We start from the raw sequence: 22,877 nt of genomic DNA on the forward strand, positions 1-22,877 counted from the left end.
GACAGACACTTTACGACCAACCGCTTTACGACTGTTTTCCTGGTTGCCTAGCACCAGAGCAAAGGGGACCCAAGATGGCTATGCTGGTTTATAAACAATAAGGTTTGAATGCTTCATTTTTGTGTATGCGCTATGTATTATTTAACATTTTACTTTGCGGCTGTAATAATGCCACACTGCGAACGATGTGGCTGCAATGCGTCTACGTGTGAATGAAGGGAACAAGAATATAACACAAATATATTTACTATGAATGTAAAAGATTGCGCCATACTTTATGATGGGAAAAACCCATGTGACTTTTTTGTGGTTTAGTTCACTGCAGGTCTTTTTGAAACAAGAGCAGAAAGATGCCTGCAGCCGCAGACTGGAAGCTCCTCATGGGAGTGGATCCTGAAGATCTTGGAGATGATGATGAGACAATCTGTGATATGATTTTGAAGGTGTGTTGTCATTGTTAACAGCGAAATAACATATTGCAGTTATGAGTGCAGAAACTATGTGTGTCGTGAAGTCGGCGGAGAAAACATGCTTTTTAGCTTTTGACAAACATTGATAAAGGTATTTAAATGGCTTGTTAAAGAAATTCTAGTCTAGCTGAATGCATTGTAAGATTTGCATACAACTTAATCACCTCCAGTGCCTGCTTTGCCTATTTTTGGGATAAACTATGGGAATATGTGAATTTATCATACAGTCTGCTTGTGTTTTTCTTGTAGGTCAAATCACGGGACCTGAAAGCGCACGAGTCAGAGAAAGTTATTCAGCTCTTTAGAATCTCACAAACCCTCTTGATGGTGAAGTCTGCCTGTTTCATATTTAATACAAATGAACCCTTAGTAAATTATTTAAAGGATTTAAATGTAATAGTAGTTCCTGTTTATACATTTAATTTATAGTTTATAGTATATTATTCATTGATAATAATTAGGTAGACCACTGTTCATTTGTTAAATAGCTCTTTTATATTTTATTCTCTCTCAGAGGAAACTGGATGAAATTAAATGCGCCTATGAGGTTGTCGACAATGCAGGTGCTGATCAAGCAAGAATAGGTATGTACTGTCAATTGTACAATCCTTAATAGATTTGCATTTCAGATATGCTTGCGATGCAGTAAAATCAACAAATAAATAAAAATTGTCAAGGCTGATGCATTAACAAATAAAATAAACATTTTTTAAATCCAAATAAGAACATTAACTGAGAATCCCAGAATATGGTTCACATTCCATTTAAATACGTGCCATGGATGTTCAAGCCATGGCCCATAGAGACCAATCATAATTTGTAATGTAGATATTGCAATGACATCACCGATAGGCGACTTGTTTTCACTATCAGATGTTTTAACATGACAGTTATTTGGACGTTATTGATTCATTCCAGAAAATGAACTGAAAGCCAAAGTCCTGAAACTGGAAAGTGAGCTTGAGGTAAGAACTCATTTTTGGTGCTGTGAAAAATAAATCATGATTTTCTTTTTGTATTCACGTATGAATCTGCTTTTTGCGAGTCGTCTGTTTACAAGGACAGTCTTAAGAAGATTACTGCTAATTCCCTGTGTGACACTGTCTATTATAACCATGCCACTTATTAACAACACCATAGGACATTTTTTTGTGTTGCAATTTTTTGTGAAATAAAATTAAATGTCGTGTAGTGGGTCCTCTTGGTGTCCATCAGTGTCAGTTAAAGATGGAGAGTTATGGGCTCTTGGCTTTTTGTTAACAATGTATTTAAATCCACCTCACTTCCTGTCCAGATGGCACAGCGTGTGACGGGAGGGGCAGACACACGTTTCCTTCGCGATGAGATTCACCAGCTAGAGAATCACCTGGAGCGCAAGGAGAGGGAGGTCACCCAGCTGGAGAAGGAAATGGGGAAGGAGAAGAAAGCCAACGAGGAGGTATAATGCACTTTGAACCTCTCAACAAATGATCCGAAAATGTTGAATATTAATCTCAACGTTATAGCAAAAGCCCATGCTGAGAGAAAAGCAGGACCCATGTTTAGCATTGATAACATAATGTATTCATTGCATCATTTGCGTCTCTCAGCTTGCTCTCCGTGCTGAAGACGCAGAGGAGAAGAACAGAAGATTCAAAAGAGAAGTAAGTCCAGCCCTTTGTGTGCCTGCAAACAAAGATCTTACATTTTTTCCGACTTCTTTCTGCTTTTTGTTATTAGCACATCAAAGGAACAACAGGAATAAGTGTAAACGTGTCCCCTCCCAGACCGTTTTGATTTCTTTGCATGCATGCTTATTACAGTATATTTCTCTTCCTTCACTATCATTTTCTGTCAATGGCCACTCAAGATAAAGCAGCTTAAGAGGAAGGTAAGACCCCAGATTAGGGAGAATTAGAAAAGCCACATTGTTTACTAGAAACATCAAACGGAATGTGTGCGTTTCAATGGCAACGTGATTTCTTTGCTTGATTGTAATGGGAATAATGTTATTTCCTATAGAATGAACAGCTCCAACAGGATGTTGAGTTCTACAGAAAGGAAGCAGATCAGCGAGAATCTCTTCAGACCAGAGAGGAGTGCAATGAAATTCAGAGGAGACTCACTAAAGCCAACCAGCAGCTCTACCAGTGCATGGAGGACCTGCAGGTAAAAACACTGTAAACTGATAGTTCACCCACAAATGAAATTTACTCGCCCTTTTTTACTTTCTTTCGCCGGACGCAAAAGAAGGTACTTTGAAGAATGTTGGTAACCAAACAACATTGGTCATCATTCACTTCTATTATCTGGATACAAAACCAATGCAAGTGAATGGGTGCATTCGTCAAAATATCTTCTTTTGTGTTATGTGGAAGAAAGAGTTTGAAATGACAAGAGGGTGAGTAAATAATGATAGAAATTTTACTTCTAGGTGAACGATCACTTAATGCCTTCGTAACAGATTATGGTAAATATACTGTATTGTGCTTATTCTCAGCAAGCCGAGGATATGGCTGCCAACCTGAAGAGCGAAAACGAAAACCTGCAGAAGAATCTGGAGGAGTCTGTCAAAGAGATGGAGAAAATGACGGACGAGTACAACAAGATGAAGATCGCAGTCCAGCAGACAGACGCCCTCATGGATCAGCTGAGAAAAGAGAGAGACCAGGCAAAGTTTCAGGTGCTGTCATCATTTTGATATGCTTCATATGTCATTCATATACTTTACATTATAATTTTTTAATAAATAAGTATCATAAATTTTATGAAAACATAAAACGACTGTGACCGTGCAACCTCTTGTTCTTGATCGCTCAAAACTGTTTGTTTCCTTTGTGTTACACATGAATATCCAATTATCCAATTTTTATTCATATCACGTATGCAGTTTCACCGCTGGTGTTGAGTTTTCCTTAAATCAAAGTCATACGCTTGTGCTTGTTATGATGAGGGTGATATTCTTTAATGTTACCGCATTAATGGAACTTGTTTGCATATTGTCACGTAAAGGTCCGAGAGTTAACCGAACAGATCCAGGCCCGCGTCGAAGAGGATGACCCGGTTATGGCTGCCGTTAACGCCAAAGTAGAGGAGTGGAAGGTTAGCGTGTGACAAATAAATACATCTTATGTGGCTCCAATCACATTACGCAATGCGATGCCGACAAGCGGCGGTTTGCTTTTATGTGGTTTTTCATTCATCTGTCACTTTTACAAGTTATGATGATAAGAATGAAAAAACTGGCAAGTGTGGGAACTGAGAATATATTGAGGTGGATTAAAAGTCTAATATTGGGTTCACATTTTATTGTATGTATATGAAAAGTATTTCATCATGTACTCACACTCATGTCATTCCAAACCTGTATGACAACACAAAAGAAAATATTTTGAAGAACAGTGGTAACCAAACACTGTATATACAAAAAAAACACGGAGACATTTTTCACAGAAGAATAGAAAGATTCATATACAGGTTTTGAATGACAGGAGGGTGAATAAATGATGATTCATGTAAATGATGCTTTGTTGTTCAAGATGTTCGTCTCCTTTAAATATGTTTGTATGTGTTTAAGGGTATATTGTCAGGGAAAGATATGGAAATCGTGGAGTATCAACAGATGATCAGAGAGCTGAGAGAGAAACTTCGAGCTACCCAGATGGACTCGGATAAAAGCAACATCATAGCGCTGCAGCAGGTGTGACTACAACAATATATATAACCTTCTGATACGATCACTTTACTACGGTACCATTCCTTCCACATTGCTTGACTTGACAGTTGAGTTTATTTCTTTTTAATACGGTCCCCCATCTCAGATATGATTTAGTGTTTCCAATTTATCGTGTCTCCTGCCTTTATGTATTTATGTGTTCTGTTTGATGCACATTCTTTTCATCTTTATTGCTTCCTTTCAAACGCTTCATTGGTTTCCAAATGTTTCCCTTCTCTCTCATTACTGTCTCACCCGGGTCAGGTCATATACGAACTGTGTGTCGTGAGTATTTTGCCATCATTTGTGTGTCATTCTTAGTGTTACATCTGCCTCTGTTCCTATCGTATCGCTTCATCTCACTCCGTCGCAGCAGGGGTTTTATTAATGCCGTTGACTTTGTGCTTGACTTCAAAAGGCAGTGCAAGAAAGGGACAACCAGATCAAGATGCTGTCGGAGCAAGTGGAACAGTACACAGCAGAGATGGAAAAGAACGCTCGGCTTGTCGAGGAGCTGAAATGGCCGGTGAAGAAAGATAGAGGTCTGTGATGGGGGGTGTTTATTGCAGGGTCTTGTGTATTGTGGAGAATTTCTACTTTGTTTGATGAGACATAAAAACAGTTATTTAAAGGGATAGTTCACCCAAAAATGAGAAACAAAAGGAAAACACAAAAGAAGATATTTTGAAGAATGTGGGAAACCAACAGTTTTGGGGCACCATTGACTACCATAGTCCTTTTTCTACTGTGGTAGTCAATGGTGACCCAGAACCATTTAGTTACAAGCATTCTTCCAAATATCTTTCTTTATGTTCAGCAGAAAAAAAGAAATGTAAACAGGTTCATCATTGTAAATACATTTTCATTTTTGGGTGAAGGTTCCTTACCAGTCTGTATGGGGGCCTTTACTTTGTCTTCCATTAGAAATGGTGGCATTATCTTTAAATATCTACATATTTTATAACTTATGAAATATGACTTACAGACAAGGCAATTGTCACATTAAATCTTCTACTGCCCAAATGTGTGTTCAAGTAATGTGCTTACAATAGGAGTCTATAGGGAAAATAAACATTTTAAAAAACACAGTTATTATATAATTTATCCCCCAAAAATTAGAAAAATAAATGATATAGAAATAAAATAATAATTTTGGAGAGAACTGTCATAGTAAAACATATGAGAAAATCCAAGGCTCTGTTTTTCATACATCTAAGATAATTTTTCTCAATGCTAGGCCTGACTTCCAGCGTGCAGCAGCGTAAGATGGACGAGATGAACGCTAAGCTTCAGGTGGCAGAAAAGAAAGTCTTTGAGGCTCAACGTGCCGCCCAACTGGCAGACACCGATGCTAAGGAGAAAGATAAAGAACTCAATGACACCCTCGGTCGAATCCGTCTTTATGAATCTGTAAGTACAATTTCTACAAATCGATATGCCCAAGCAGCTTAGAGTTCACCTCCAATGTGGATTTTTTTCATGATTTAATCGCAAATTCATGTTAAAGAGCAGCCCCAGTCCCCATTTACTTCCATTGCATTTTTCATACAATGAAAGTGAATGGTGACTGGGAATATCGGTGTAACTGTTTTCAATTGTGTGAAAGAAAATACAAATTTGGTGAGTCCCCTCACATAGCAGGTGTAAGTACCCCGCTGTCTTGTGATTTTTCAGGGGACGGATGGTTTGGAAGCCGCTATAACCGAGATCAAAGAATGCAAAAAACAGATCAGAGTGAGAGACCAGGAAATCGAGATCATGATTAAAGATATAAACCAGCTAGAACTCAGAATCAACAATCTGCTTGATGAGAACGAAGACCTGAGAGAGCGACTCGGTAAGTTGCAGCAGTTTCTGTGATGGTACTGTATGTTCTGTTGTGTCTCAGTTTCCGCTCATCCTGACACACAAGAGGTTTTCATATTCCATGTTCATTTTAAAATCCCTGTGGTCGATCATTTAATTCTTTTCAATTCATCTTTGATCATTAAAATGACATATTTAAACGTTTATAATATAAAAATAATCTGATCAGTTGCACAAGCTCGGTCAAATGTGGGGCATGATTGGTTACAGCATGTTTATGATGTAAAAAACGGGTGGTTTCAAACCATGTTTTCGGTAAACTGCAATTTTAAGACGGACATACTCAGCAATTGTGTTTACTGATGATTTTCGCACATGGTTTGTCTTAAAGCATAAGAAAAACAACCTAAATTAAATCTTCACCATAGATTTAAAATCAGTTTAACTGTCACTGGGATCATATTCTCACACCAGGTTTGAATCCAAAGGAAGAGATGGATTTAAGTGAATTCCGGAGATCAAAGGTTTTAAAGCAGAGACAGTACAAAGCTGAGAACCAGGTTCTGCTGAAAGAGGTAATCCGGATTGCCTTCATCCCTTTGATCTTGTGACCAAAATGTTTTGGACAGACATCCATCTTTAATTTGTATTACCTGTGAGCTTTTGTCACTCTTCGTAGATTGAACGACTTGAGGAGGAAAGACTAGATCTTAAACAACGCATTCGTGCCCTGGTAAAGGACAAAGGTGGGACACACAAGCAGATTATTGGGCGGTATTGTCCATTTTTGTGATACTGATGAGACATTTTCTTATTTCCAGGCATATCTGTAATCAATAGTTCATTAGGTGATGACACTGTAGATGAAAAGCCCAGATCTTCTAAGCAGAGGCCCATCTCTGGATCTATTGATGAAGAGCTGAAAATCAATGTAAGACTTTATCTGGGAGTGAAGAGCTTAAAGGGACAGTTCACCCAAAAATAAAAATTAGTAGGAAAAATTAGTACAGTGGGAGTCAAATGTAATTTTCATACTATGGTAGTCAATGGTGGCCAAGAACTGTTTGGTAACAAGCATTCTTCCAAATATCTTTCACTGTGTTCATCCCAACAAAGAAATCTATACAGATTTGGAACAATTCGAGAGTGAGTCAATGATGACAGAATTTTATTTCTGGGTAAAATGTTCCTTTAAAGCCATGTTTACAGCACAAACAATAACTAGAAAGATCACAATTACTCCAAATGATGACTATCATACCAACATTATGTTGATTCTAAGCTCACATGCTGCAGTTTCATAGCACAGTTTTTAAAACAAAAGTTATTGTTATCATCCTTGGTGTAAACAGGCCAATTCATAAAAAAAAAAATATATATATTCTTGGCGAAGTAATACACCTCCCTCAAACCTTAACCAACTTCAACCAATGAGAGAAGACACTGTTACCATGGAAACTAAAATGGCTTATTTCTAGTAAAAATGTCCTAAATAAGCACTTTTAACAACGTGTGTGTTTCTTAGAACGACCGCTTGCAGAAAGAGCTGAACAACAAAGAGAAAGAACTGGACCTCAAGAGAACAGAATCAGCACAAATCAAGGCTAAATGTGAGTACCGTCCATTGGGGCCTTCTAAACACCTAATATTTGTGACGTTTTTCATATCTGCAATGCTCTGCTCTCTCTTGCAGTGAATGAAATGTTAAATGAGAATAAACAGCTTGAGGAGGGTATGAAGGAGATCTTGCAGGTCATTCAAGATGCTCAGAAGACAACACTTTCACCGACAGCTGTCAGCATTCCCAGCCTGGAGCGACTCATTAATGTGGGTTTAATTTTCAATTTTCATCCAAAGCTACTTTAAACAACAGCGAAAAATGCTTAATTTAATATTTTTGTTCAAGGTTTTGGAGATGAAGTACTCGGAGGGAAAGTTCGACACAAGCCTGCACCTGAGAACTCAGGTAGATCAGCTGACCGGCCGTAATGAAGAGCTACGACACGAGATGAAAGCAGCCAGAGAAGAGGCATCAAACACTCTTAACCAGCTTAATAAAGCCAATGAGAAGGTACTATGTTTGCTGAAAATTCCGGCTCAAAGTGCTTAAAAAATATTTCCGATCACTGTTTTATTGACTTCTCTACTTTGTGCAGATTGCACGCTTGGAAGGTGAAGTTGAATCAATGAGCACATCGGCTGGTAGATCTGTCCCTTACAAGACATTAACTCTACCTGAAGACATGATGACAACTAGTGCTGAGATCATCAATTCTCTAAATGAGTATATGGTACAACTCCTACAGGTGTGTGTCTAGTTATCATGTTATAATTCAAACCAGGTGTTTTTTTCTGTAAAGTATGTACAGTAATATTGAGACTCTGTGGATGTTCAGGAGCTCAAAACCAAAGAAGATTCCATCGAGCAGCTCGGATCAGCTCTTGAAGAGTACAAAAGAAAATTTGCAGTGATACGACATCAACAAGGACTACTGTACAAGGAATATCAAAGGTTTGTCAAACACACATACTGTATATGTTTCATATTAAATAGTACTATTTAACATTGTCTGATCTGCTTTAGTGAAAGGGGGTCCTGGCAAAAAGAAAGAGACTCTTTCACCGAGCTGAAATCCAAGCTGGAGGAACAAAAGGAAGTAGACGCAGTGAAAACCAAAGAGTACAGTGTAAGATTCATGAGACACCATATAGAAATATGATAGATATCGATTACAAACGTTTTTTATTATCCTTGACATGACAAGATTTAACGGGGAGGCACACAAAAATCCTCATGTCATTTAAAACCTGTATATGACTCATTCCTCTGTGGAACACCAATAAAGATATTTTGAGAAGTGTCTCAAGTGGTTTTGTGTCCATACAATGGGAGTCAACGGGGAACCATGTTGTTTGGTTACCAACGTTCCTCAAAATATCTTCTGTGTTCTGCAGAAGAAAGAAAGTCATACAGGTTTGGAATGACATGAGGGTGAGTAAAGGATGAAAGAGATTTAATTTTGGTTGAACTATCCCTTTAAATGGCTATAAAATGTCAACCAATCATAATCAAGAATCAAATTCTGTACAAATCAGACCATTTTGTTCACTTACTCAATCTTGTCTGATTTGCAGCACTTGCTAGAGACTCTTGAGAAGGACCCGAGTGAGACCAAGCGGCATCTGTCCGAGACAGCCCGAAAGATGACAGTTCTCAGGGTAAACGAGAAGTGCCTTACGCGACGTTACACGACTCTGCTAGAGCAGGAGCAACATTTGAGGAAAGAGAGCAACAAGCTGAAGGATGACTTTACTCAGATGGAGACCACGGTCGCCGAAAGGATCGGTTACCTGCAGAGGTTTAAGGTAAATCAGTCCTTAAAGTGATAGTTTACCCGAAAATAAAATTTCTGTCATCATTTACTCACCCTCAGATTGTTCCGAACCAGCATAACATTCTTTGTTCTGCTGACCACAAGGGAAGATATTTGGAAGAATGTCAGTAGCCAAAGTCAGCATCATCCTTTTTTTCTTTCCATATGCGGTCAATAACCATGCTAATCTGCTCATATTTATAGACCAATGAAATTTGATCTGCATTACAACACATAAGGTTTTGAAATGAGAGTAAGATCTGGAAATGGTTTGTGGGTGGTGACTATATCATGGTACATGCATCTATAAACCTTGCTTGACTTTCAGGAAATGGCTGCATTCAAAATGGCCGCCCTGCAGAAATCGCTTGACGCTAGCGTTTCTGCTTCAGAGCTGGAGAGAGCCAACAAACAATACACAGAGCTCACTATTAAATACAGACAACTGCTTCAGAAAGACAATCATCTCGTTCAGAAGACAACCTCTTTGGAACACATTGAGGTACATCACTTTCAAGTCCCACCAAGTTATGAGGCCATATCTTTCAGTTTCTCTTACTTAAATCTCTTTTAATTTCAGAAAGAGAACGTGTCCTTGCATGAACGCATTAGTTCCATCAATAAAGAGCTTGAGATCACCAAAGAGAAGCTTCACACTTTGGAGCAGGCCTGGGAGAACAACAACACAGCTGGTAAACATCCCCTAAATATCACTTACGGGTATTCACAATAATGCTACACATCTGTCCGTTACCGTGACTTTATTGCTTTAGTGATTGTGATCTTCTCATCTTCACAGGTGCTGAGAACAGCACGGACAAGGCAGCTAAAGCTCTGGCCAACAGCGAGATCATATCCGTGTCCAGACGCATCACCACGCTGGAGATGAAGGAGCTGAACGAAAGACAGAGAGCTGAGCACGCTCAAAAGATGTACGAGCACCTGAGGAACTCTCTCAAACAGGTGGAGGAGCGCAACCTTGAGTTGGAGACAAAGTTTGCTGAGGTCGGTCTGAATGGGTGTTGAGTAAAAATGTTCACAATATTCTGAAGAATTCAATCTTTTATGTTTGTGTGTCCGGGTGTAGCTCACAAAATTAAACTTGGAGGCTCAGCGGACGGAGCGGGAGCTCAGGGACGAGCTGGCCGACAGCGTCAGTAAACACATCAGTGACGCTGACCGCAAGCGAATCACAGATTTGGAGAAAACAGAGGCAGAGCTACGGATCGAAGTGTCTAAGTAAGCGACGATGCAACGTTTGCATGTGTACTGCAATATTTATCAAGGACATATCTGAAAAAGCTCATATCTGAAATACCTTTAGGTTGCGTGAAGTGTCCGACGTGGCGAAAATGCAGGTGTCTGCGCTAGAATCCAGACAGCAGTGCAGAGAGAGAGAAGTGGAGAGTCTAAGAAAACAAATTTTAGACTACCAGGTCTGGATTTATCCCTTTTTAAAACATCTTATTCATTCTTAAAGAGACAAAAGAAAAGATCTTTTACTCGCCCTCAAGTTGTTCCAAATCTGTATACATTTCTTTGTTCTGATGAACACAAGGAAGGATCTTTGGAAGAATGCTCGTTCTTGGCCACAATTGACTACCATACTAGGATAAATTGCTTTATAGAAGATATTTTGAAGAATGTTGGAAAGCAAACCGTTCTGGGCTACTTTTGACTACTATTGTTGTTTTCCTACTATGGTAGTCAATGGTGGCAGAGAACTGTTTGGTTACAAGCATTCTTCCAAATATCTTTCTCTATGTTCATCAGAACAAAGACATTTATACAGATTTGGAACAACTCGAGGGTGAGTAAATGATGACAGAATTTAATTTTTGGTTGAACTATCCCTTAAATTCATGTTTGTAACTTCACATCTTCTCTTCAGGCTCAATCTGATGAAAAGACCCTCATCGCTAAACTCCACCAGCACATCGTTGCCCTCCAGCTGAGCGAGACCACCGCCATCAGCCGGCTGGAGGCCGCCAACGTGCGCCTGCAGAAACTCGAGGCCCAGAAACTTCGCGTTGAACAGCAGCTCGACGCCCAGCAGCAGGCGCTATGGCGCGCGAGACAAGAGGGGCACCAGAGAGCCAGACACCTCCGTCAAACTATCCAAGCACTTCGCAGACAGTTCTCTGGAGCTCTGCCGCTAGCCCAACAAGAGAAGTTCTCCAGCACCATGCTCCACCTGCAGGAAGACAAGGCGCGGGCCAGGGAGGAGGCGCAGAAGGCCAAAGAGGAGAGAAGGAGAGCGGAAGGGAAAGCAGGAGAGCTGGAGTTGAAGCTGAAGGGGTTGGAGGAGCTTATGGGGACGCTGAAGGATGCTAAAGGGGCACAGAAAGTATGGTTATGTTGACTAAAGAAAGTTTTATGTGTTGCTTTAAACAGTAAACTTAAAATGTAAATGTTTCTCCCGCCTCTAACTGATTCTGGTTTTTATCGACTCCCAAAGGTAAGTGAGTGGCATAAGAAACTTGAGGATGTCCGTTTGGTGGAAATGAGGCAGTCCAGAGAGCTCTGTGTCCTGAGGGAGGAGATAAAGTACCTGAAGAACATTGTGGCAGAGCAGGAACGCACCATCAGCAGCCTGGAAGAAGAGCTGGTGCAGCAAAATAATGTACGGTTGAATATTTGATTTAAATTCTTGTTACATCCTTGCATGATCTCTGGTATCTGATGCTGTTTTTTTATCAGCTTTTAGAGGAACGCCAAATGATCTGGGATCAGAGGGAAGTGGGACTGGAGCGTCAACTCGACACATATGAGAAACGACAGAATGACATTTTAAACACAGCTCAAAAGGTGCCATGTAACATTTTATATATACATTGGTTTTTAATTTGATGTCCCTTGATATTTGTCTCTACGATGTAGATTTCTAAAATTTGGTTTAACTTGGCTTGTTTGGGTTTAGTTTGAAGAAGTCGCAGGTGCTCTACTGGATCCAAGTCAGCCTCTGGCACATCAGTTAGACTTTGCACTTGGAAAAATTAAGGAGCATGTTCGTACCATCCTTGAGACAAAGGCCACCTGCAATATTCTGGAAGAGGTACTGCATGCATCATACAATAGTCATGTGATTGTCGGGTCAAAAAAAGTTTCTGTTCTTTGAAATCAAATAAAACATTGCCCCAAAAAATTTTTTTATCTTAATTATTAACTCAAATAAGGAAAACATAAGTGAAATGGTCTCCTTATTTTCTTTATTTCGCATTTCTAGATGTATTGTGGCCAGCCCAGTGTCTGTTGAATTTTCCTCAGGAGTGACATTAAGTCATCCAAGAGTAATGTGAAAGACTGACAGCGTGACAAGACACAAACAAAAACTGTGATAAAAATCAAGGTTATCACATAGAAAATTATGTTTGAACTTTTCCTAAATACATGTTCAAATATTACTGTTATATTGCTTAAAAGTGAATATAAAAACAATACTTTTATTTAAAGATTTTGCAGAAATATTCTTAGTAGTTCACAGAATTAAACAAAAATTATGTGTGAATTTAACCTAAACCCATACATATACTGTAAATGGAGTCTCTTAATTTTTTTCCGTAGCTGTGTCCTTTATACAGCAATATAAAAATTTAAAAAAGTGACAAACACGCATAACAAAATGTGTGTATGCTAAAAAACACATATACTTTGGTCTGAACAGAAACTGAATGAAAAAGTGTCAGCCTTATGGACAGCAGAACAAAACGTCTTGTCCCGAGACAAAGTGATCAATGAACTGAGGCTCCGTCTACCAGCCACAGCGGAGAGAGAGAAGCTCCTGTCTGACCTAAGCAAACAAGAGGACTCCGAAAGCCAACCTGCCCTGAAGATCGCCCACCAGACCATCGGCAACCTGCAGGACCGCCTGGATCAGAAAGAAGAAGTTCTCAAGAAGTATCAGAACCTGTTAGCAAAGGCTAGACAGGTGCTTACATCAACTTCGGCTAGATTAAAATACTGATGATCCATTTGAAGGAATCATTAATTGAATAGTCCAACATAAGCTATTATCATCATATATTTTTCCAGGAGCAAGAGGATGTCACCAAAAGGCATGCAGAAGAGATGCGTGCTCTGCATCAGAAACTTGACGTCTATATGGACACATCACTGGACCGCTTCAAACAGACTACACTGGTACTGTTATTTATAAAGCTGTAATACGTTTATGGTCAAGTCTGTTTATTTCCAAAACAACTTACTGTTGAACAAACTATTCCTTTGGCCTTCATTAGGAGTTGATGAAGAAACCGAACATCACTGTAGCCACCTCAAAGCATCTGCTGCGGTTGGCCGAAATGGAACAGACGGTGGCCGAGCAAGACAATTCATTATCCTCTTTAGCACAGAAATTGAAAGCCGTCACAGCAGAGCTGGACCACCAGAGACAGGTGACAGCAGCACAGGCTATGGAGCATGCGGCAGAAACCGCCAGGTAAGCTCCGAAATGCTTCAAATCTAGTCACTGGTAGCTGAAATAATACGTGAACATTAAGATAAAAGCAAAGACAACAAGACGTTCACATTTAACATTCTTTCAATTCTTAGATATGAGGAAAAGCACACTGCCCAAATGAAAGGTCTGTCTCAGGAGGCTAAAGATCTGACAACCCAACTTACTCAGATGGAGAAAGAGGTCCACTACCTCCGCACTGAGCTACAGGCCCAGAAAGAAGCCAACGTCAGGTCCCCATCCAACACCATGAAAAATCTGGTAGAACGTCTGAAGTCCCAGATGGCCCTCAAAGAGAAACAGCTGAAGGTAGAGCAACTTTTAATAAAGATCGTCACTGATGTCTGAAGGCATCCATGACAAGCATCCAATTCCTCATCCTCAGGCTCTCAGTAAAGCTCTCCTGGAACTGCGTGCACAGTTGACATCTCAAGCGGAACAGCAGATCATTGCCAACGCTGCTCGGAAAGAAGAAGCCCTCAATGTTCAGCAGATTGTCGAAAAGCAGACGAAAGAGCTAAAGGTAAAAAAATGCCTCTGCAATCCATTTATAAATGTGAAAACAACGTTGGGTGCGACTTGGATCGTGAGATTGGGTGTTACACTTTCACATCATTGTATTTCATTGTTTTTATCAGGCACGTATGGAGGACCTCAACGAAGATCTCCAGGCCTCCAAAGATGGCACACGTGCGGTGAAAGCCAGAGAAAACTCATTAAGAGATGAACTGGAGAGTTTAAACAAGGATCTTCAGAGAAGCCAGAAGTCTCGGAAGAAGCTGCAGAGTGAAAAAGACGCCCTGGAGGATGAGCTGAATGAGCTGAAGAAGAAAGTTCAGAGACTCAGCAGTGGCCTACAGGTCAGTTGAGTCATTCATTCGTGTCCGCTTGCGTCATATACAGTTAAGGACACTATATTTATTTCATGCTGTTCTTGGATGACTGCTAATGGAGCAGGCAAAGACTCGGACAGTACGTCTCTCTGAGAATGAAGTGATTCTGCACAATGTCTGGTTGAACAGAGCTCTTCTTTCATGACAGTGAATACGTCTAGACACTATTGTGCAGCTTCTCTCTTATCAGAGTTCACGGCCCTTGGGAAGAAATGAATGGAAGCGTAATTATACATTCATTTGCATAATCCTAGTCGTCTTGGTTAAAGGAGCAATTGTGCCTTTTTGATCAAATATTGAGCAATTTTGAGTAACACTATAGAATGTTCACCCATGTTAGATGTCAATATAATGAATTACAAAAGCAGTAATACTCATCCTCATGTCATTCCAAATCTGCATGACTTCTGTGAAACACAAAAGAAGATATTTTGAAGAATGTTGGTAACAGAACAACATTAGCCCCTATTGACTTTCATTGTATGAAGACATTTCTCAAAATATCTTCTGTTGTGTTCCACAGAAGAAAGAGTCATATACAGGTTTTGAACAACATGAGGATGAATAAATGATGAAAGAATGTTTTATTTTTGGGTGAACTGTCCCTTCAAACTTTTGTCTCTTTACCACCATCTCTGTTTGAAACGTGAAACTGTTTATTCAATTGGAATTCTTGATGTAACTACACTGTAACATGAACATTCTTCAGTCAGTTCTGTATCGTCATGAAATTCCCATGACTATGTCGAGACATTATGATCCGTATTGTCAGTATTATAACAATGTATTCAAACAAGATTCCTCTTTATTTGTGTCCAGGCTGAAAGTGACGGTCCCACAGTAGAAGCTCTTCAGAAGAAGATCCGTAAGTTAGAACAGGAGCTGGACAGGAAGAGCGTCTCAGAGCCCATAGAGAGAAAAAGCACCATGAAGGAAGACAAGGTTACAGAATTACAATTCTTTGGCCTTCATTAAAGTCTCTGTAGACCTTCTGGTGTTACTGTGATCTGTTTATGTTGTTTGCTTTGCATTCCTCACAATCACGATGATGGAAAATATATATTTGTATATATTGCTACTATGTCTAAAGTGTTTTTTGATTATATGCTTTAACTATTAGATTGTCATTGTGTTATGTGTATTGTTATATTTGTAGTCCACTAAAGAAGAAATATTGCGATGGGAGGAGGGTAAAAAGTGGCAGGGCAAGATGGAGAAGGTGCGGAACGTTCTTAAAGAGAAGGAGAAGGAAGTGGATTCTGTTTCTAAACAGTTAACAACGATCAAGGAACTTTACAGCAGGTCTGAGCCGTAAAAAATTATAAAGGATTCCTAAAAATAGCAAGCAAATGTTATACATTTACTATATGAGTATCATTTTACGGTTTTGAACAAATGAATAAAGTGTACATTCACCCTGAATATTGGAATGGCCATCAATGTCTATAAAGGTTGGAGCAGGAGAAGTTAAGTCTGCAGAAAAAACTAAAAACCAAAGGAGTGACTGCAGACCAGGTCGTCGTTGTACGGACCCTGGAGTCCGACAGAGAGATCGAGGAACTGAAAAGAAGAAATTCTGAACTGGAGCAACAAATCCAAATGATCAGGTACGTTGAAAACAATGTGTTTACATCAAAAACGTTTTTACTCCATGTACTATAAAAGTGTATGGTTGTTGGTTTAGGCAACAGCAGGCTTTACCGCGTGATGCTGCGATGGAGGACATCACCATTAGAAATCAATATCTAGAGGAGAGGCTTCTCTCTCTTGAGAACCAATTGTCCAAAGAGCCTCTATCAAGACCATCTGTAAGTGCTGCTCAATGTATTTTATAAAACTACTGTTTTTTAACAACACTTTGTCACTCATTTCACTCTTTTCTTCTTGCAAATGTCACACTTCTTTTCAACCGGTTTCTTTCGCCACACCTCTGTTCAAGTAGAACAAACAGGAATCACCATCGCGTCTCAGTTGTTCTTCAAATGTTGTTGATCTTATGGGTTTTGATATATGTGAAGCTGAACAACATCAGTCTCCAAAACACATAGTCACTGAAACAGCAGTAAAAGAGGACAAAGCAACTCAAATGAACTTTACAGCTATGGATCGGAGTACAACAAATGTGATGGGACAATCACTTCATGTAGGAGAAAGTGTTGTAGGTGAATCAGACGATCCGGTGAACGCTGACAAAAGTGAACGAGGAGATGAAGCTCAAGAAAAGGGATCTGTCGGTGAAGACGGGGAGAAAGCAGATGAGACCCAAGGTGTTCAAGCTGATGGAGATCAAGTCAATGAACCGTTTACTGAAAGCGGTCTGGACGAAACGTTAGAAGAGACTAAAACTGGTGAAGAGGGAGATAATGTAGAGTCAGCTACACATGAGATGACAGACAAGGTTTTGGACGAGGGTGAAATGGACAAGACTGAGAGATCAAAAGAACAACTTGAAGAGATCCAACAAGGAGAAGAAAGGCAAGAGATTGAGTCTGAAGAACAGAATGTCGAGATGCCTGAAGGTGAGCAAAGTCAAGATCTGAAAACATCAGCACAGTCTGAAGAACTCGAGGAAGAAGAATCGGCACATGGCAGTGGAAGGATCTTAGATACATTGTTGACATCTGAGGAACCTAAAACTGAGATTGTCAGACAACCAAATGAGGATCCAAGTGCTGTTTCAAATTAAGACTTAGAAGCTTGCACCAATACAAATCTGAACATTGCTGAAGATGATCTTGATGTCACAGACAACCTTCTTGAACCATTAGAATCAGAGTTAACCGTCCATCGTGACAAAAAACACATATGGAAAAGCAAAACGGAAAAAAAGGTACATGCTGCAGCCACCTGTAGGATATGAAACTGCCGCTGTAAACTTCCAGTGTCCCGTCCTATAGCTGTGTTGGCTTCCAGCTTGTGAGTTTACCCTTCCAGAACGGAAGCCATGTTTGCTGTCGTGTAGTAGCGCAAACTTTATCTTCTTGTTGCATCATGTCTATTCTCCGAATACTGTAAATTGGTCCCTTCTTTTTAACAGGTCGCTTTTCTTTGTTGTCTTGTGTATGACATTGATGTTTTCTTTGTTGCTGCAGACATCTGGCAGAGGTTCTGGTACTCCATCACAAAGAGAACATGAGCTCCAGAAGGAGAACCTCAAGTTGTCTACCGAGAACCTGGAGCTTCGCTTTCAACTGGAGCAAGCAAACAAGGACCTCCCTAGACTAAAAGTACAGTAAAACTGCAAATTAAATGTATTTATTTATTCTATACTTTTTAATTGTAATATTTTATTTATTTAACAACCAAGCAAGCACATTACAAACAACTAAATGTTAAATTCTAATTATAATATAATAATTATTATAATTAATGATTAATAATTTAAATTAAGTTATGTCTGTTAATATCATAATATTTTGAATAATTATTATAAGGTTATTATAAGTATTATAAAAATATATACTACCGCTTTCTCTGTTATGTTAAGGATCAAGTGTCTGATCTCAAAGAGATGTGTGACGTTTTGAAGAAGGAGAAAGCTGAGGTTGAAAGGAAGCTCGCTCATGTTCGTGGGGTATGTTGTTGCATCTTTGACATATTCTTGCATAAATCTCTCAACTTTCTTCATCCATTTATTTTGCTCTCCTTGTAAAGTCTGGGCACAGTGGGAAAACCATACCGGAGCTTGAGAAGACCATCGGACTGATGAAGAAGGTGGTGGAGAAAGTTCAGAGAGAAAACGAGAGCTTGAAAAAAGCGCCAGCGGCTAAAGTTCAGGAGCAGCTTACCATGTTAGAACAGGATCATGGGAAACTTAAGGTTTGTTTTGTGAAAGTGTGACATTTCTGTAAAGAGAATCTGTCTTTTCCTTGGGTAAACTTGGATTGTGAAAATAAGAAAGAAGAGACTCAAATACAAAAAAAAAACGCTGTATAACTTTTCTTCCTTTTGTTACAGTCAGAATATGAAAAGATGAAAGGAAAACTAGAGGAACGGTTAAACTCAAGACTGGAGTCAAAAACTAAAGGCATTGAGAAAATCGTGATGGAAAACGAACGATTGCGTAAAGATATTAAAAAGGTTTTTGTTCATTTAATGACTTGTATGCCAATTAAAAAATAAATATAGGTGGTCTTCATACAAATTTTATTCAAATTTCAGGAGACAGAGGCTGCAGAAAAACTGAGGCTCACGAAGGCGAGCCTTGAAGTAACTAATGAGAAGTTGCGGGCGGAGCTTGAGGAGACCAATCAGAGGCTTTTATTAGCCCAGTCAAAGGGGCTAGACGGCAAGTCCTTGAAATCTTCTGTGGTCAACAGGTACTACATTTATTTACACACTCATTCTGAGAAAATCAAGTCATGCAAGTTCATTATTATTATTGTTATTATGCTTTTTTCGCCACAGACTATTTGAGAATAAGATGAAAGAACTGGAAAGTGAAATCAGCAAGAAAAACTCAACCATATATGAGCTGAAAGGGCAACTAAAAGAAGCAAATGAGAAACGGCAATCTACACAAAACACCATCATCCAGCTGAAGGAGCAAGTGAGATGTTCCTCATTTACATACTGGTCCTACATCTATATCATTACTGTAAAGTGAACACATGTCAAAATATAACAGGGTAACTTTGCTTTATCCTTGAGTTTTATTTGTTAATGTTTACAACAGGTAGATCTGCTTAAAAACGTTCCTATAGAGGCAACAACTGATGAAGGTCTTGCCAAAGAATATCAGTCAATGAGGTAAATAACAGCGGGTATGTCAACAAACTGCACTTTTTACAGAAAACAACTCTTTTGTCATTTTGTCAAATATGTCTCATTCAGATTGGCCAATAAACAGCTTGAGAGGGACAAAGCTCAACTTCTTCATCAGATCCAAAGATACGATGAGCAGTTTGGAACCAGCCGGACAGGTAGGATCAATATCAACATTTCATTAAAATGTGCGTTTGTTGTACCTAAAATTCTTCATATTCATCGTCAATGTTCATTTCGTATGGCCCGTGTCCTTTTTCTTAGGATACAAAGAGCTCCAGGAGCAGATTAAAACAGCACAAAATGAGAAAAAGAAATTACAGGTACACTAGGATTTTTTTGTGAAAAACATTTCACTAAACTAAAATGTGAGAGTTTTAGTGTGTCATAAATGTTTTCTCTTTTTTGAAGGATGAAGTAAGAAGACTCACTGGAGAGCTGGAAAATTTTGACCCGACATTTTTCGAAGAGCTTGAAGATCTAAAGTTCAACTACAATCTGGAGCTGAAGAAAAACATTGTGCTTGAGGAGCAGTTGAAAAAACTATCTAACCAGTTTGGGGTGGCTGTCGAAATTCCAGTCGATGTATCTATTAGCTAACAGACATCTACTGATTTACAGAGATATTAGTACAAGATAACTTGAGCTGTATATTTTGTTTCTGCACAATTCAAATCAAAATATGTACAATGTAGAACCTGCTTTTTATTCTTAGGTTACAATGTTTTATATCAATTAGTAGCATTCATTTTTTTGTAAAATATTTTTACATTATTATATACTGTAGGTTTTACAATATTTGTGATTTGTGGCCTTATTAGCAATGTATTTATTTACATTAAATGAAAGGTTTGCCTTTTACATCAAATCTAACCATTTCTGCCTCATTTCTGAGTCCTTACATATAATAAAAGACTCAATGTACAAAAAATGCTTAATGGTGTTAAGTTTATACAATCATGACGATGAGCAGTTGAACAGAGTAAACTACTTGAACATAATAATGAAAAAAATAATTCAGTCTGGAAAAATGCAAAATTTGTAAAATAATCAGAGCATTACTAAAAATCGCACACATCATATTGCGTGCTTAGGGAGATAAATAAAGATGTTTGGACCTTTTTGTATTATTAAGATTTGACAAAAGTGTTTAAAGCTTAATTCAGTTTAAACCAGAGATGAGCACTAAGTTGGAATGTTTATAAGTTCAATAGAGGAAACTGGATGTCCCGAATGCAGCTAACGTGTTGCCCATTTATTCTGGAAAAAGATTTGAACAAGTCCTTGCCTGAGACATCTATATCAGACTCTGTTGTGTCTACATGGATGATCACAGGCCTGGTGTTCAGGAAGGTGTCGTCAACCGGCCATTTTAGACCAAGATGATGCCGATGTATCTGAAGAAAAAATATATTTACGTGATTAAATCTAGTGAAGCTAAAGTAGAACATCTTTTGGGACATACCTTTACAAGCGTCCCATCATTGCAGTGCCACACAATTCCTTCCACTCGCCCCTCTTGACATTCCTGAAACCAGGACTGCAGCTGCTGAAATTCCACTGGAGGAGGGTTTATGATCTTTAGGATCCCGTGGGGTACCAGAACATGGACTGGGTGTTTCTTACTTCCCAAACCTACAGAATTCCACAGTTAAAGATAATTTCAAAGCAAAGCATGCATGCACTGATAATATTTTGTCAAGTTTTCTCAATACTAACCATATGGATTTCCGTTAACATTGGTGCCGATGAGCTCTAGGGTTTGCTCCATGAGGTCTGCCAAAGTGACGCTGACAATCTCGAGCAATCCCTCATCTTCCTCTTGTACCCTCAAGACAAGTGCCACACCAGAGGAATAGTTAACCACAGAGGCGTGCCAGCAGTACTGTTTGTTGGTACCATCAACCGGAACCCAGCCTTAATCAGAAAAGGATAACCATGTCACAAAATGTTTCTTGTACTCGGACATCGGAAAGAAGGAAGAGACATCAGCTGACCTGGAATGTGTCCGTGTTCATCGGGCACCGGGTGACCATTCTCATGCTGAACTCTGTGAGCAGGGATCCAGGACTCTGGCACTTCTCTGAAATCTTCCTCTACATTCCACACAAAGCCTGTTTTAGGCGAAAAAATGCAACTTCATAAAACGTGTTTTCAATGCTTTGGTTTGTGACCGTTCACTTAATTGCACTGAAGTCACTTTGGATAAAGCATCTGCCAAATGCATAAAGGTGTGTGACACGAGACAAATAGCCGACATTTAAAAAAATTAAGTTAAGAGAAAAATACCTTTACAGGTCTTCTGTGAAATTTGATACTTTTTGAATTTCTTGTCTGCTTGCTTGGTTGGTTTCCGATCTAAGCGTGCCCAGAGATACAGTTCCCCTTCAAAGAAGAACATCTTATTTTACTGCAAAAATTCAATTCAAGTCAAATAGGAATAATATACAATTCCGAGAGTAGATAATGTTCTGTCTGATTTCTTATGACTTTATACATCTTATACCTCTATATTTGGTGACATAGCAGCACGTGCCATCAATCTTCTCCGTCGCAGTTGCACAGTGAATATCTGACTCAAGAGCTGCAGGGTTCGGGGTCTCAGTGGCGACCACCTGAAACTGCTGAACACGAATAACGTGTGCGTTAAGAGAGAACGCATCACTTGAGCTGTCAAACACTGACCAAGCAATAACGTTACTTTATCCACGGTATATTAAATGCATAGTGTATTTTATTCACACATAATCAACTATTTATAAACGTGTCTCTGCTGCTGTTAACACGTGCTAATGCACCAGCTAATTGACAGACATAAATAGAAAGATGACGCTGCCACTCCGGACCGTAGACATGCGCCGTACTCAAGTAGATCTATATTCTACTTCAGTATTAACATTTAAGGGGCTTTGGCTGGCGAAATGTATCATAAACGGAGATATTTATACCCACCTGAAAGTCGCGTTTTCTGGACGGCTCGTCTCTCACCTCTGTCAAAAAAGCGCAAGGGATTTTCTGCTGCACTGAGCCCAGTCGTCGCATTATTTGTGCTGTTTATCGGCGTTATTATTGATTTACAATTTGACTCGACATGGATTACATTATAAGGGGGGGGGGGCGATATCTGTTAACACATATTAGCAGTCAGTGTTGTTGTTTTGCTCTCATTCGTTTGTGTTTGTCAGAACTCTTTATCGCCCCCTGCTGGAACGGAGAGTAAACGTTTATTTATATAAAAACGTCAATTTCGGGGAAAAGGTGCAAATCTAATGCCATATAACATTACTAAAAATTGTTAAAAATGTTTTTATCAATAGTTAGCAATTAAATAACATTTATATTAGATTTAAATGTTCTGCCCCCCAAATAATGTCATGTACAAAAATCTCATTTAAGACATAACCTATGTGTAACGTAAGG

The 22,877-nt window shown here is 39.1% G+C and overlaps 2 protein-coding genes across 6 annotated transcripts; one reads left to right on the top strand and one right to left on the bottom strand.

Annotated features, from left to right (window-relative positions):
• The first annotated feature begins 22 nt into the window (after positions 1–22).
• Positions 23–20,382, top strand: cep290 (centrosomal protein 290). 2 transcript variants are annotated; one of them, XM_079449672.1, is made up of 54 exons: positions 56–102; positions 316–443; positions 720–797; positions 985–1,054; positions 1,389–1,435; positions 1,765–1,908; positions 2,060–2,113; positions 2,320–2,340; positions 2,472–2,618; positions 2,950–3,132; positions 3,462–3,551; positions 4,027–4,149; positions 4,583–4,706; positions 5,402–5,574; positions 5,839–6,001; positions 6,445–6,545; positions 6,650–6,716; positions 6,792–6,901; positions 7,496–7,580; positions 7,664–7,797; positions 7,877–8,041; positions 8,127–8,276; positions 8,367–8,482; positions 8,555–8,657; positions 9,106–9,336; positions 9,673–9,846; positions 9,925–10,036; positions 10,144–10,349; positions 10,432–10,583; positions 10,669–10,780; positions 11,236–11,691; positions 11,803–11,967; positions 12,045–12,152; positions 12,265–12,399; positions 13,009–13,272; positions 13,377–13,484; positions 13,583–13,782; positions 13,896–14,109; positions 14,186–14,323; positions 14,439–14,660; positions 15,513–15,635; positions 15,850–15,995; positions 16,145–16,300; positions 16,378–16,501; positions 17,786–17,920; positions 18,181–18,267; positions 18,348–18,512; positions 18,651–18,773; positions 18,855–19,012; positions 19,101–19,242; positions 19,369–19,442; positions 19,527–19,615; positions 19,722–19,780; positions 19,869–20,382. In XM_079449672.1, the coding sequence occupies exons 2-54, from the start codon at positions 351–353 to the stop codon at positions 20,055–20,057; spliced, it is 7,308 nt and encodes a 2,435-aa protein (XP_079305798.1). In that variant the 5' UTR covers positions 56–102; positions 316–350; the 3' UTR covers positions 20,058–20,382. The 2 variants fall into 2 exon arrangements, with proteins under 2 accessions (XP_079305799.1, XP_079305798.1); XM_079449673.1 differs by lacking the exon at positions 2,320–2,340 and having other exon boundaries at positions 23–102.
• rlig1 (RNA 5'-phosphate and 3'-OH ligase 1) lies at positions 19,331–22,659 on the bottom strand. Of its 4 annotated transcripts, none has more exons than XM_079449674.1 (7): positions 22,410–22,642; positions 21,964–22,081; positions 21,747–21,842; positions 21,455–21,571; positions 21,177–21,374; positions 20,923–21,092; positions 19,331–20,854 (listed from the first exon to the last, which is right to left on the bottom strand). In XM_079449674.1, exons 1-7 carry the CDS (start codon positions 22,497–22,499, stop codon positions 20,657–20,659), a joined length of 987 nt encoding a protein of 328 aa, XP_079305800.1. In that variant the 5' UTR covers positions 22,500–22,642; the 3' UTR covers positions 19,331–20,656. The 4 variants fall into 4 exon arrangements, with proteins under 4 accessions (XP_079305800.1, XP_079305802.1, XP_079305803.1 ...); XM_079449676.1 differs by having other exon boundaries at positions 20,144–20,854; positions 21,455–21,553; positions 22,410–22,659; XM_079449677.1 differs by having other exon boundaries at positions 20,144–20,854; positions 21,455–21,553; positions 21,964–22,078; positions 22,410–22,637.
• Positions 22,660–22,877: the final 218 nt, after the last annotated feature.

Source organism: Barbatula barbatula (assembly GCF_947034865.1).
Source record: "Barbatula barbatula genome assembly, chromosome: 25".
In the NCBI taxonomy this organism is placed as follows: Eukaryota; Metazoa; Chordata; class Actinopteri; order Cypriniformes; family Nemacheilidae; genus Barbatula; species Barbatula barbatula.

What these genes read in the sequence shown, in the direction of transcription:
- cep290 (XM_079449672.1), top strand. Translation starts at nt 351, where the DNA reads ATGCCTGCAGCCGCAGACTGGAAGCTCCTCATGGGAGTGGATCCTGAA. An exon ending in CCAAAGTAGAGGAGTGGAAG is followed by an intron (nt 3,552 to 4,026) that starts GTTAGCGTGTGA and finishes TATGTGTTTAAG; the next exon opens with GGTATATTGTCAGGGAAAGA. An exon ending in AGCACAAATCAAGGCTAAAT is followed by an intron (nt 7,581 to 7,663) that starts GTGAGTACCGTC and finishes TCTCTCTTGCAG; the next exon opens with TGAATGAAATGTTAAATGAG.
- rlig1 (XM_079449674.1), bottom strand. Translation starts at nt 22,499, where the DNA reads ATGCGACGACTGGGCTCAGTGCAGCAGAAAATCCCTTGCGCTTTTTTG. An exon ending in CTATGTCACCAAATATAGAG is followed by an intron (nt 21,843 to 21,963) that starts GTATAAGATGTA and finishes TCTTCTTTGAAG; the next exon opens with GGGAACTGTATCTCTGGGCA. An exon ending in TGTTAACGGAAATCCATATG is followed by an intron (nt 21,093 to 21,176) that starts GTTAGTATTGAG and finishes GGAATTCTGTAG; the next exon opens with GTTTGGGAAGTAAGAAACAC.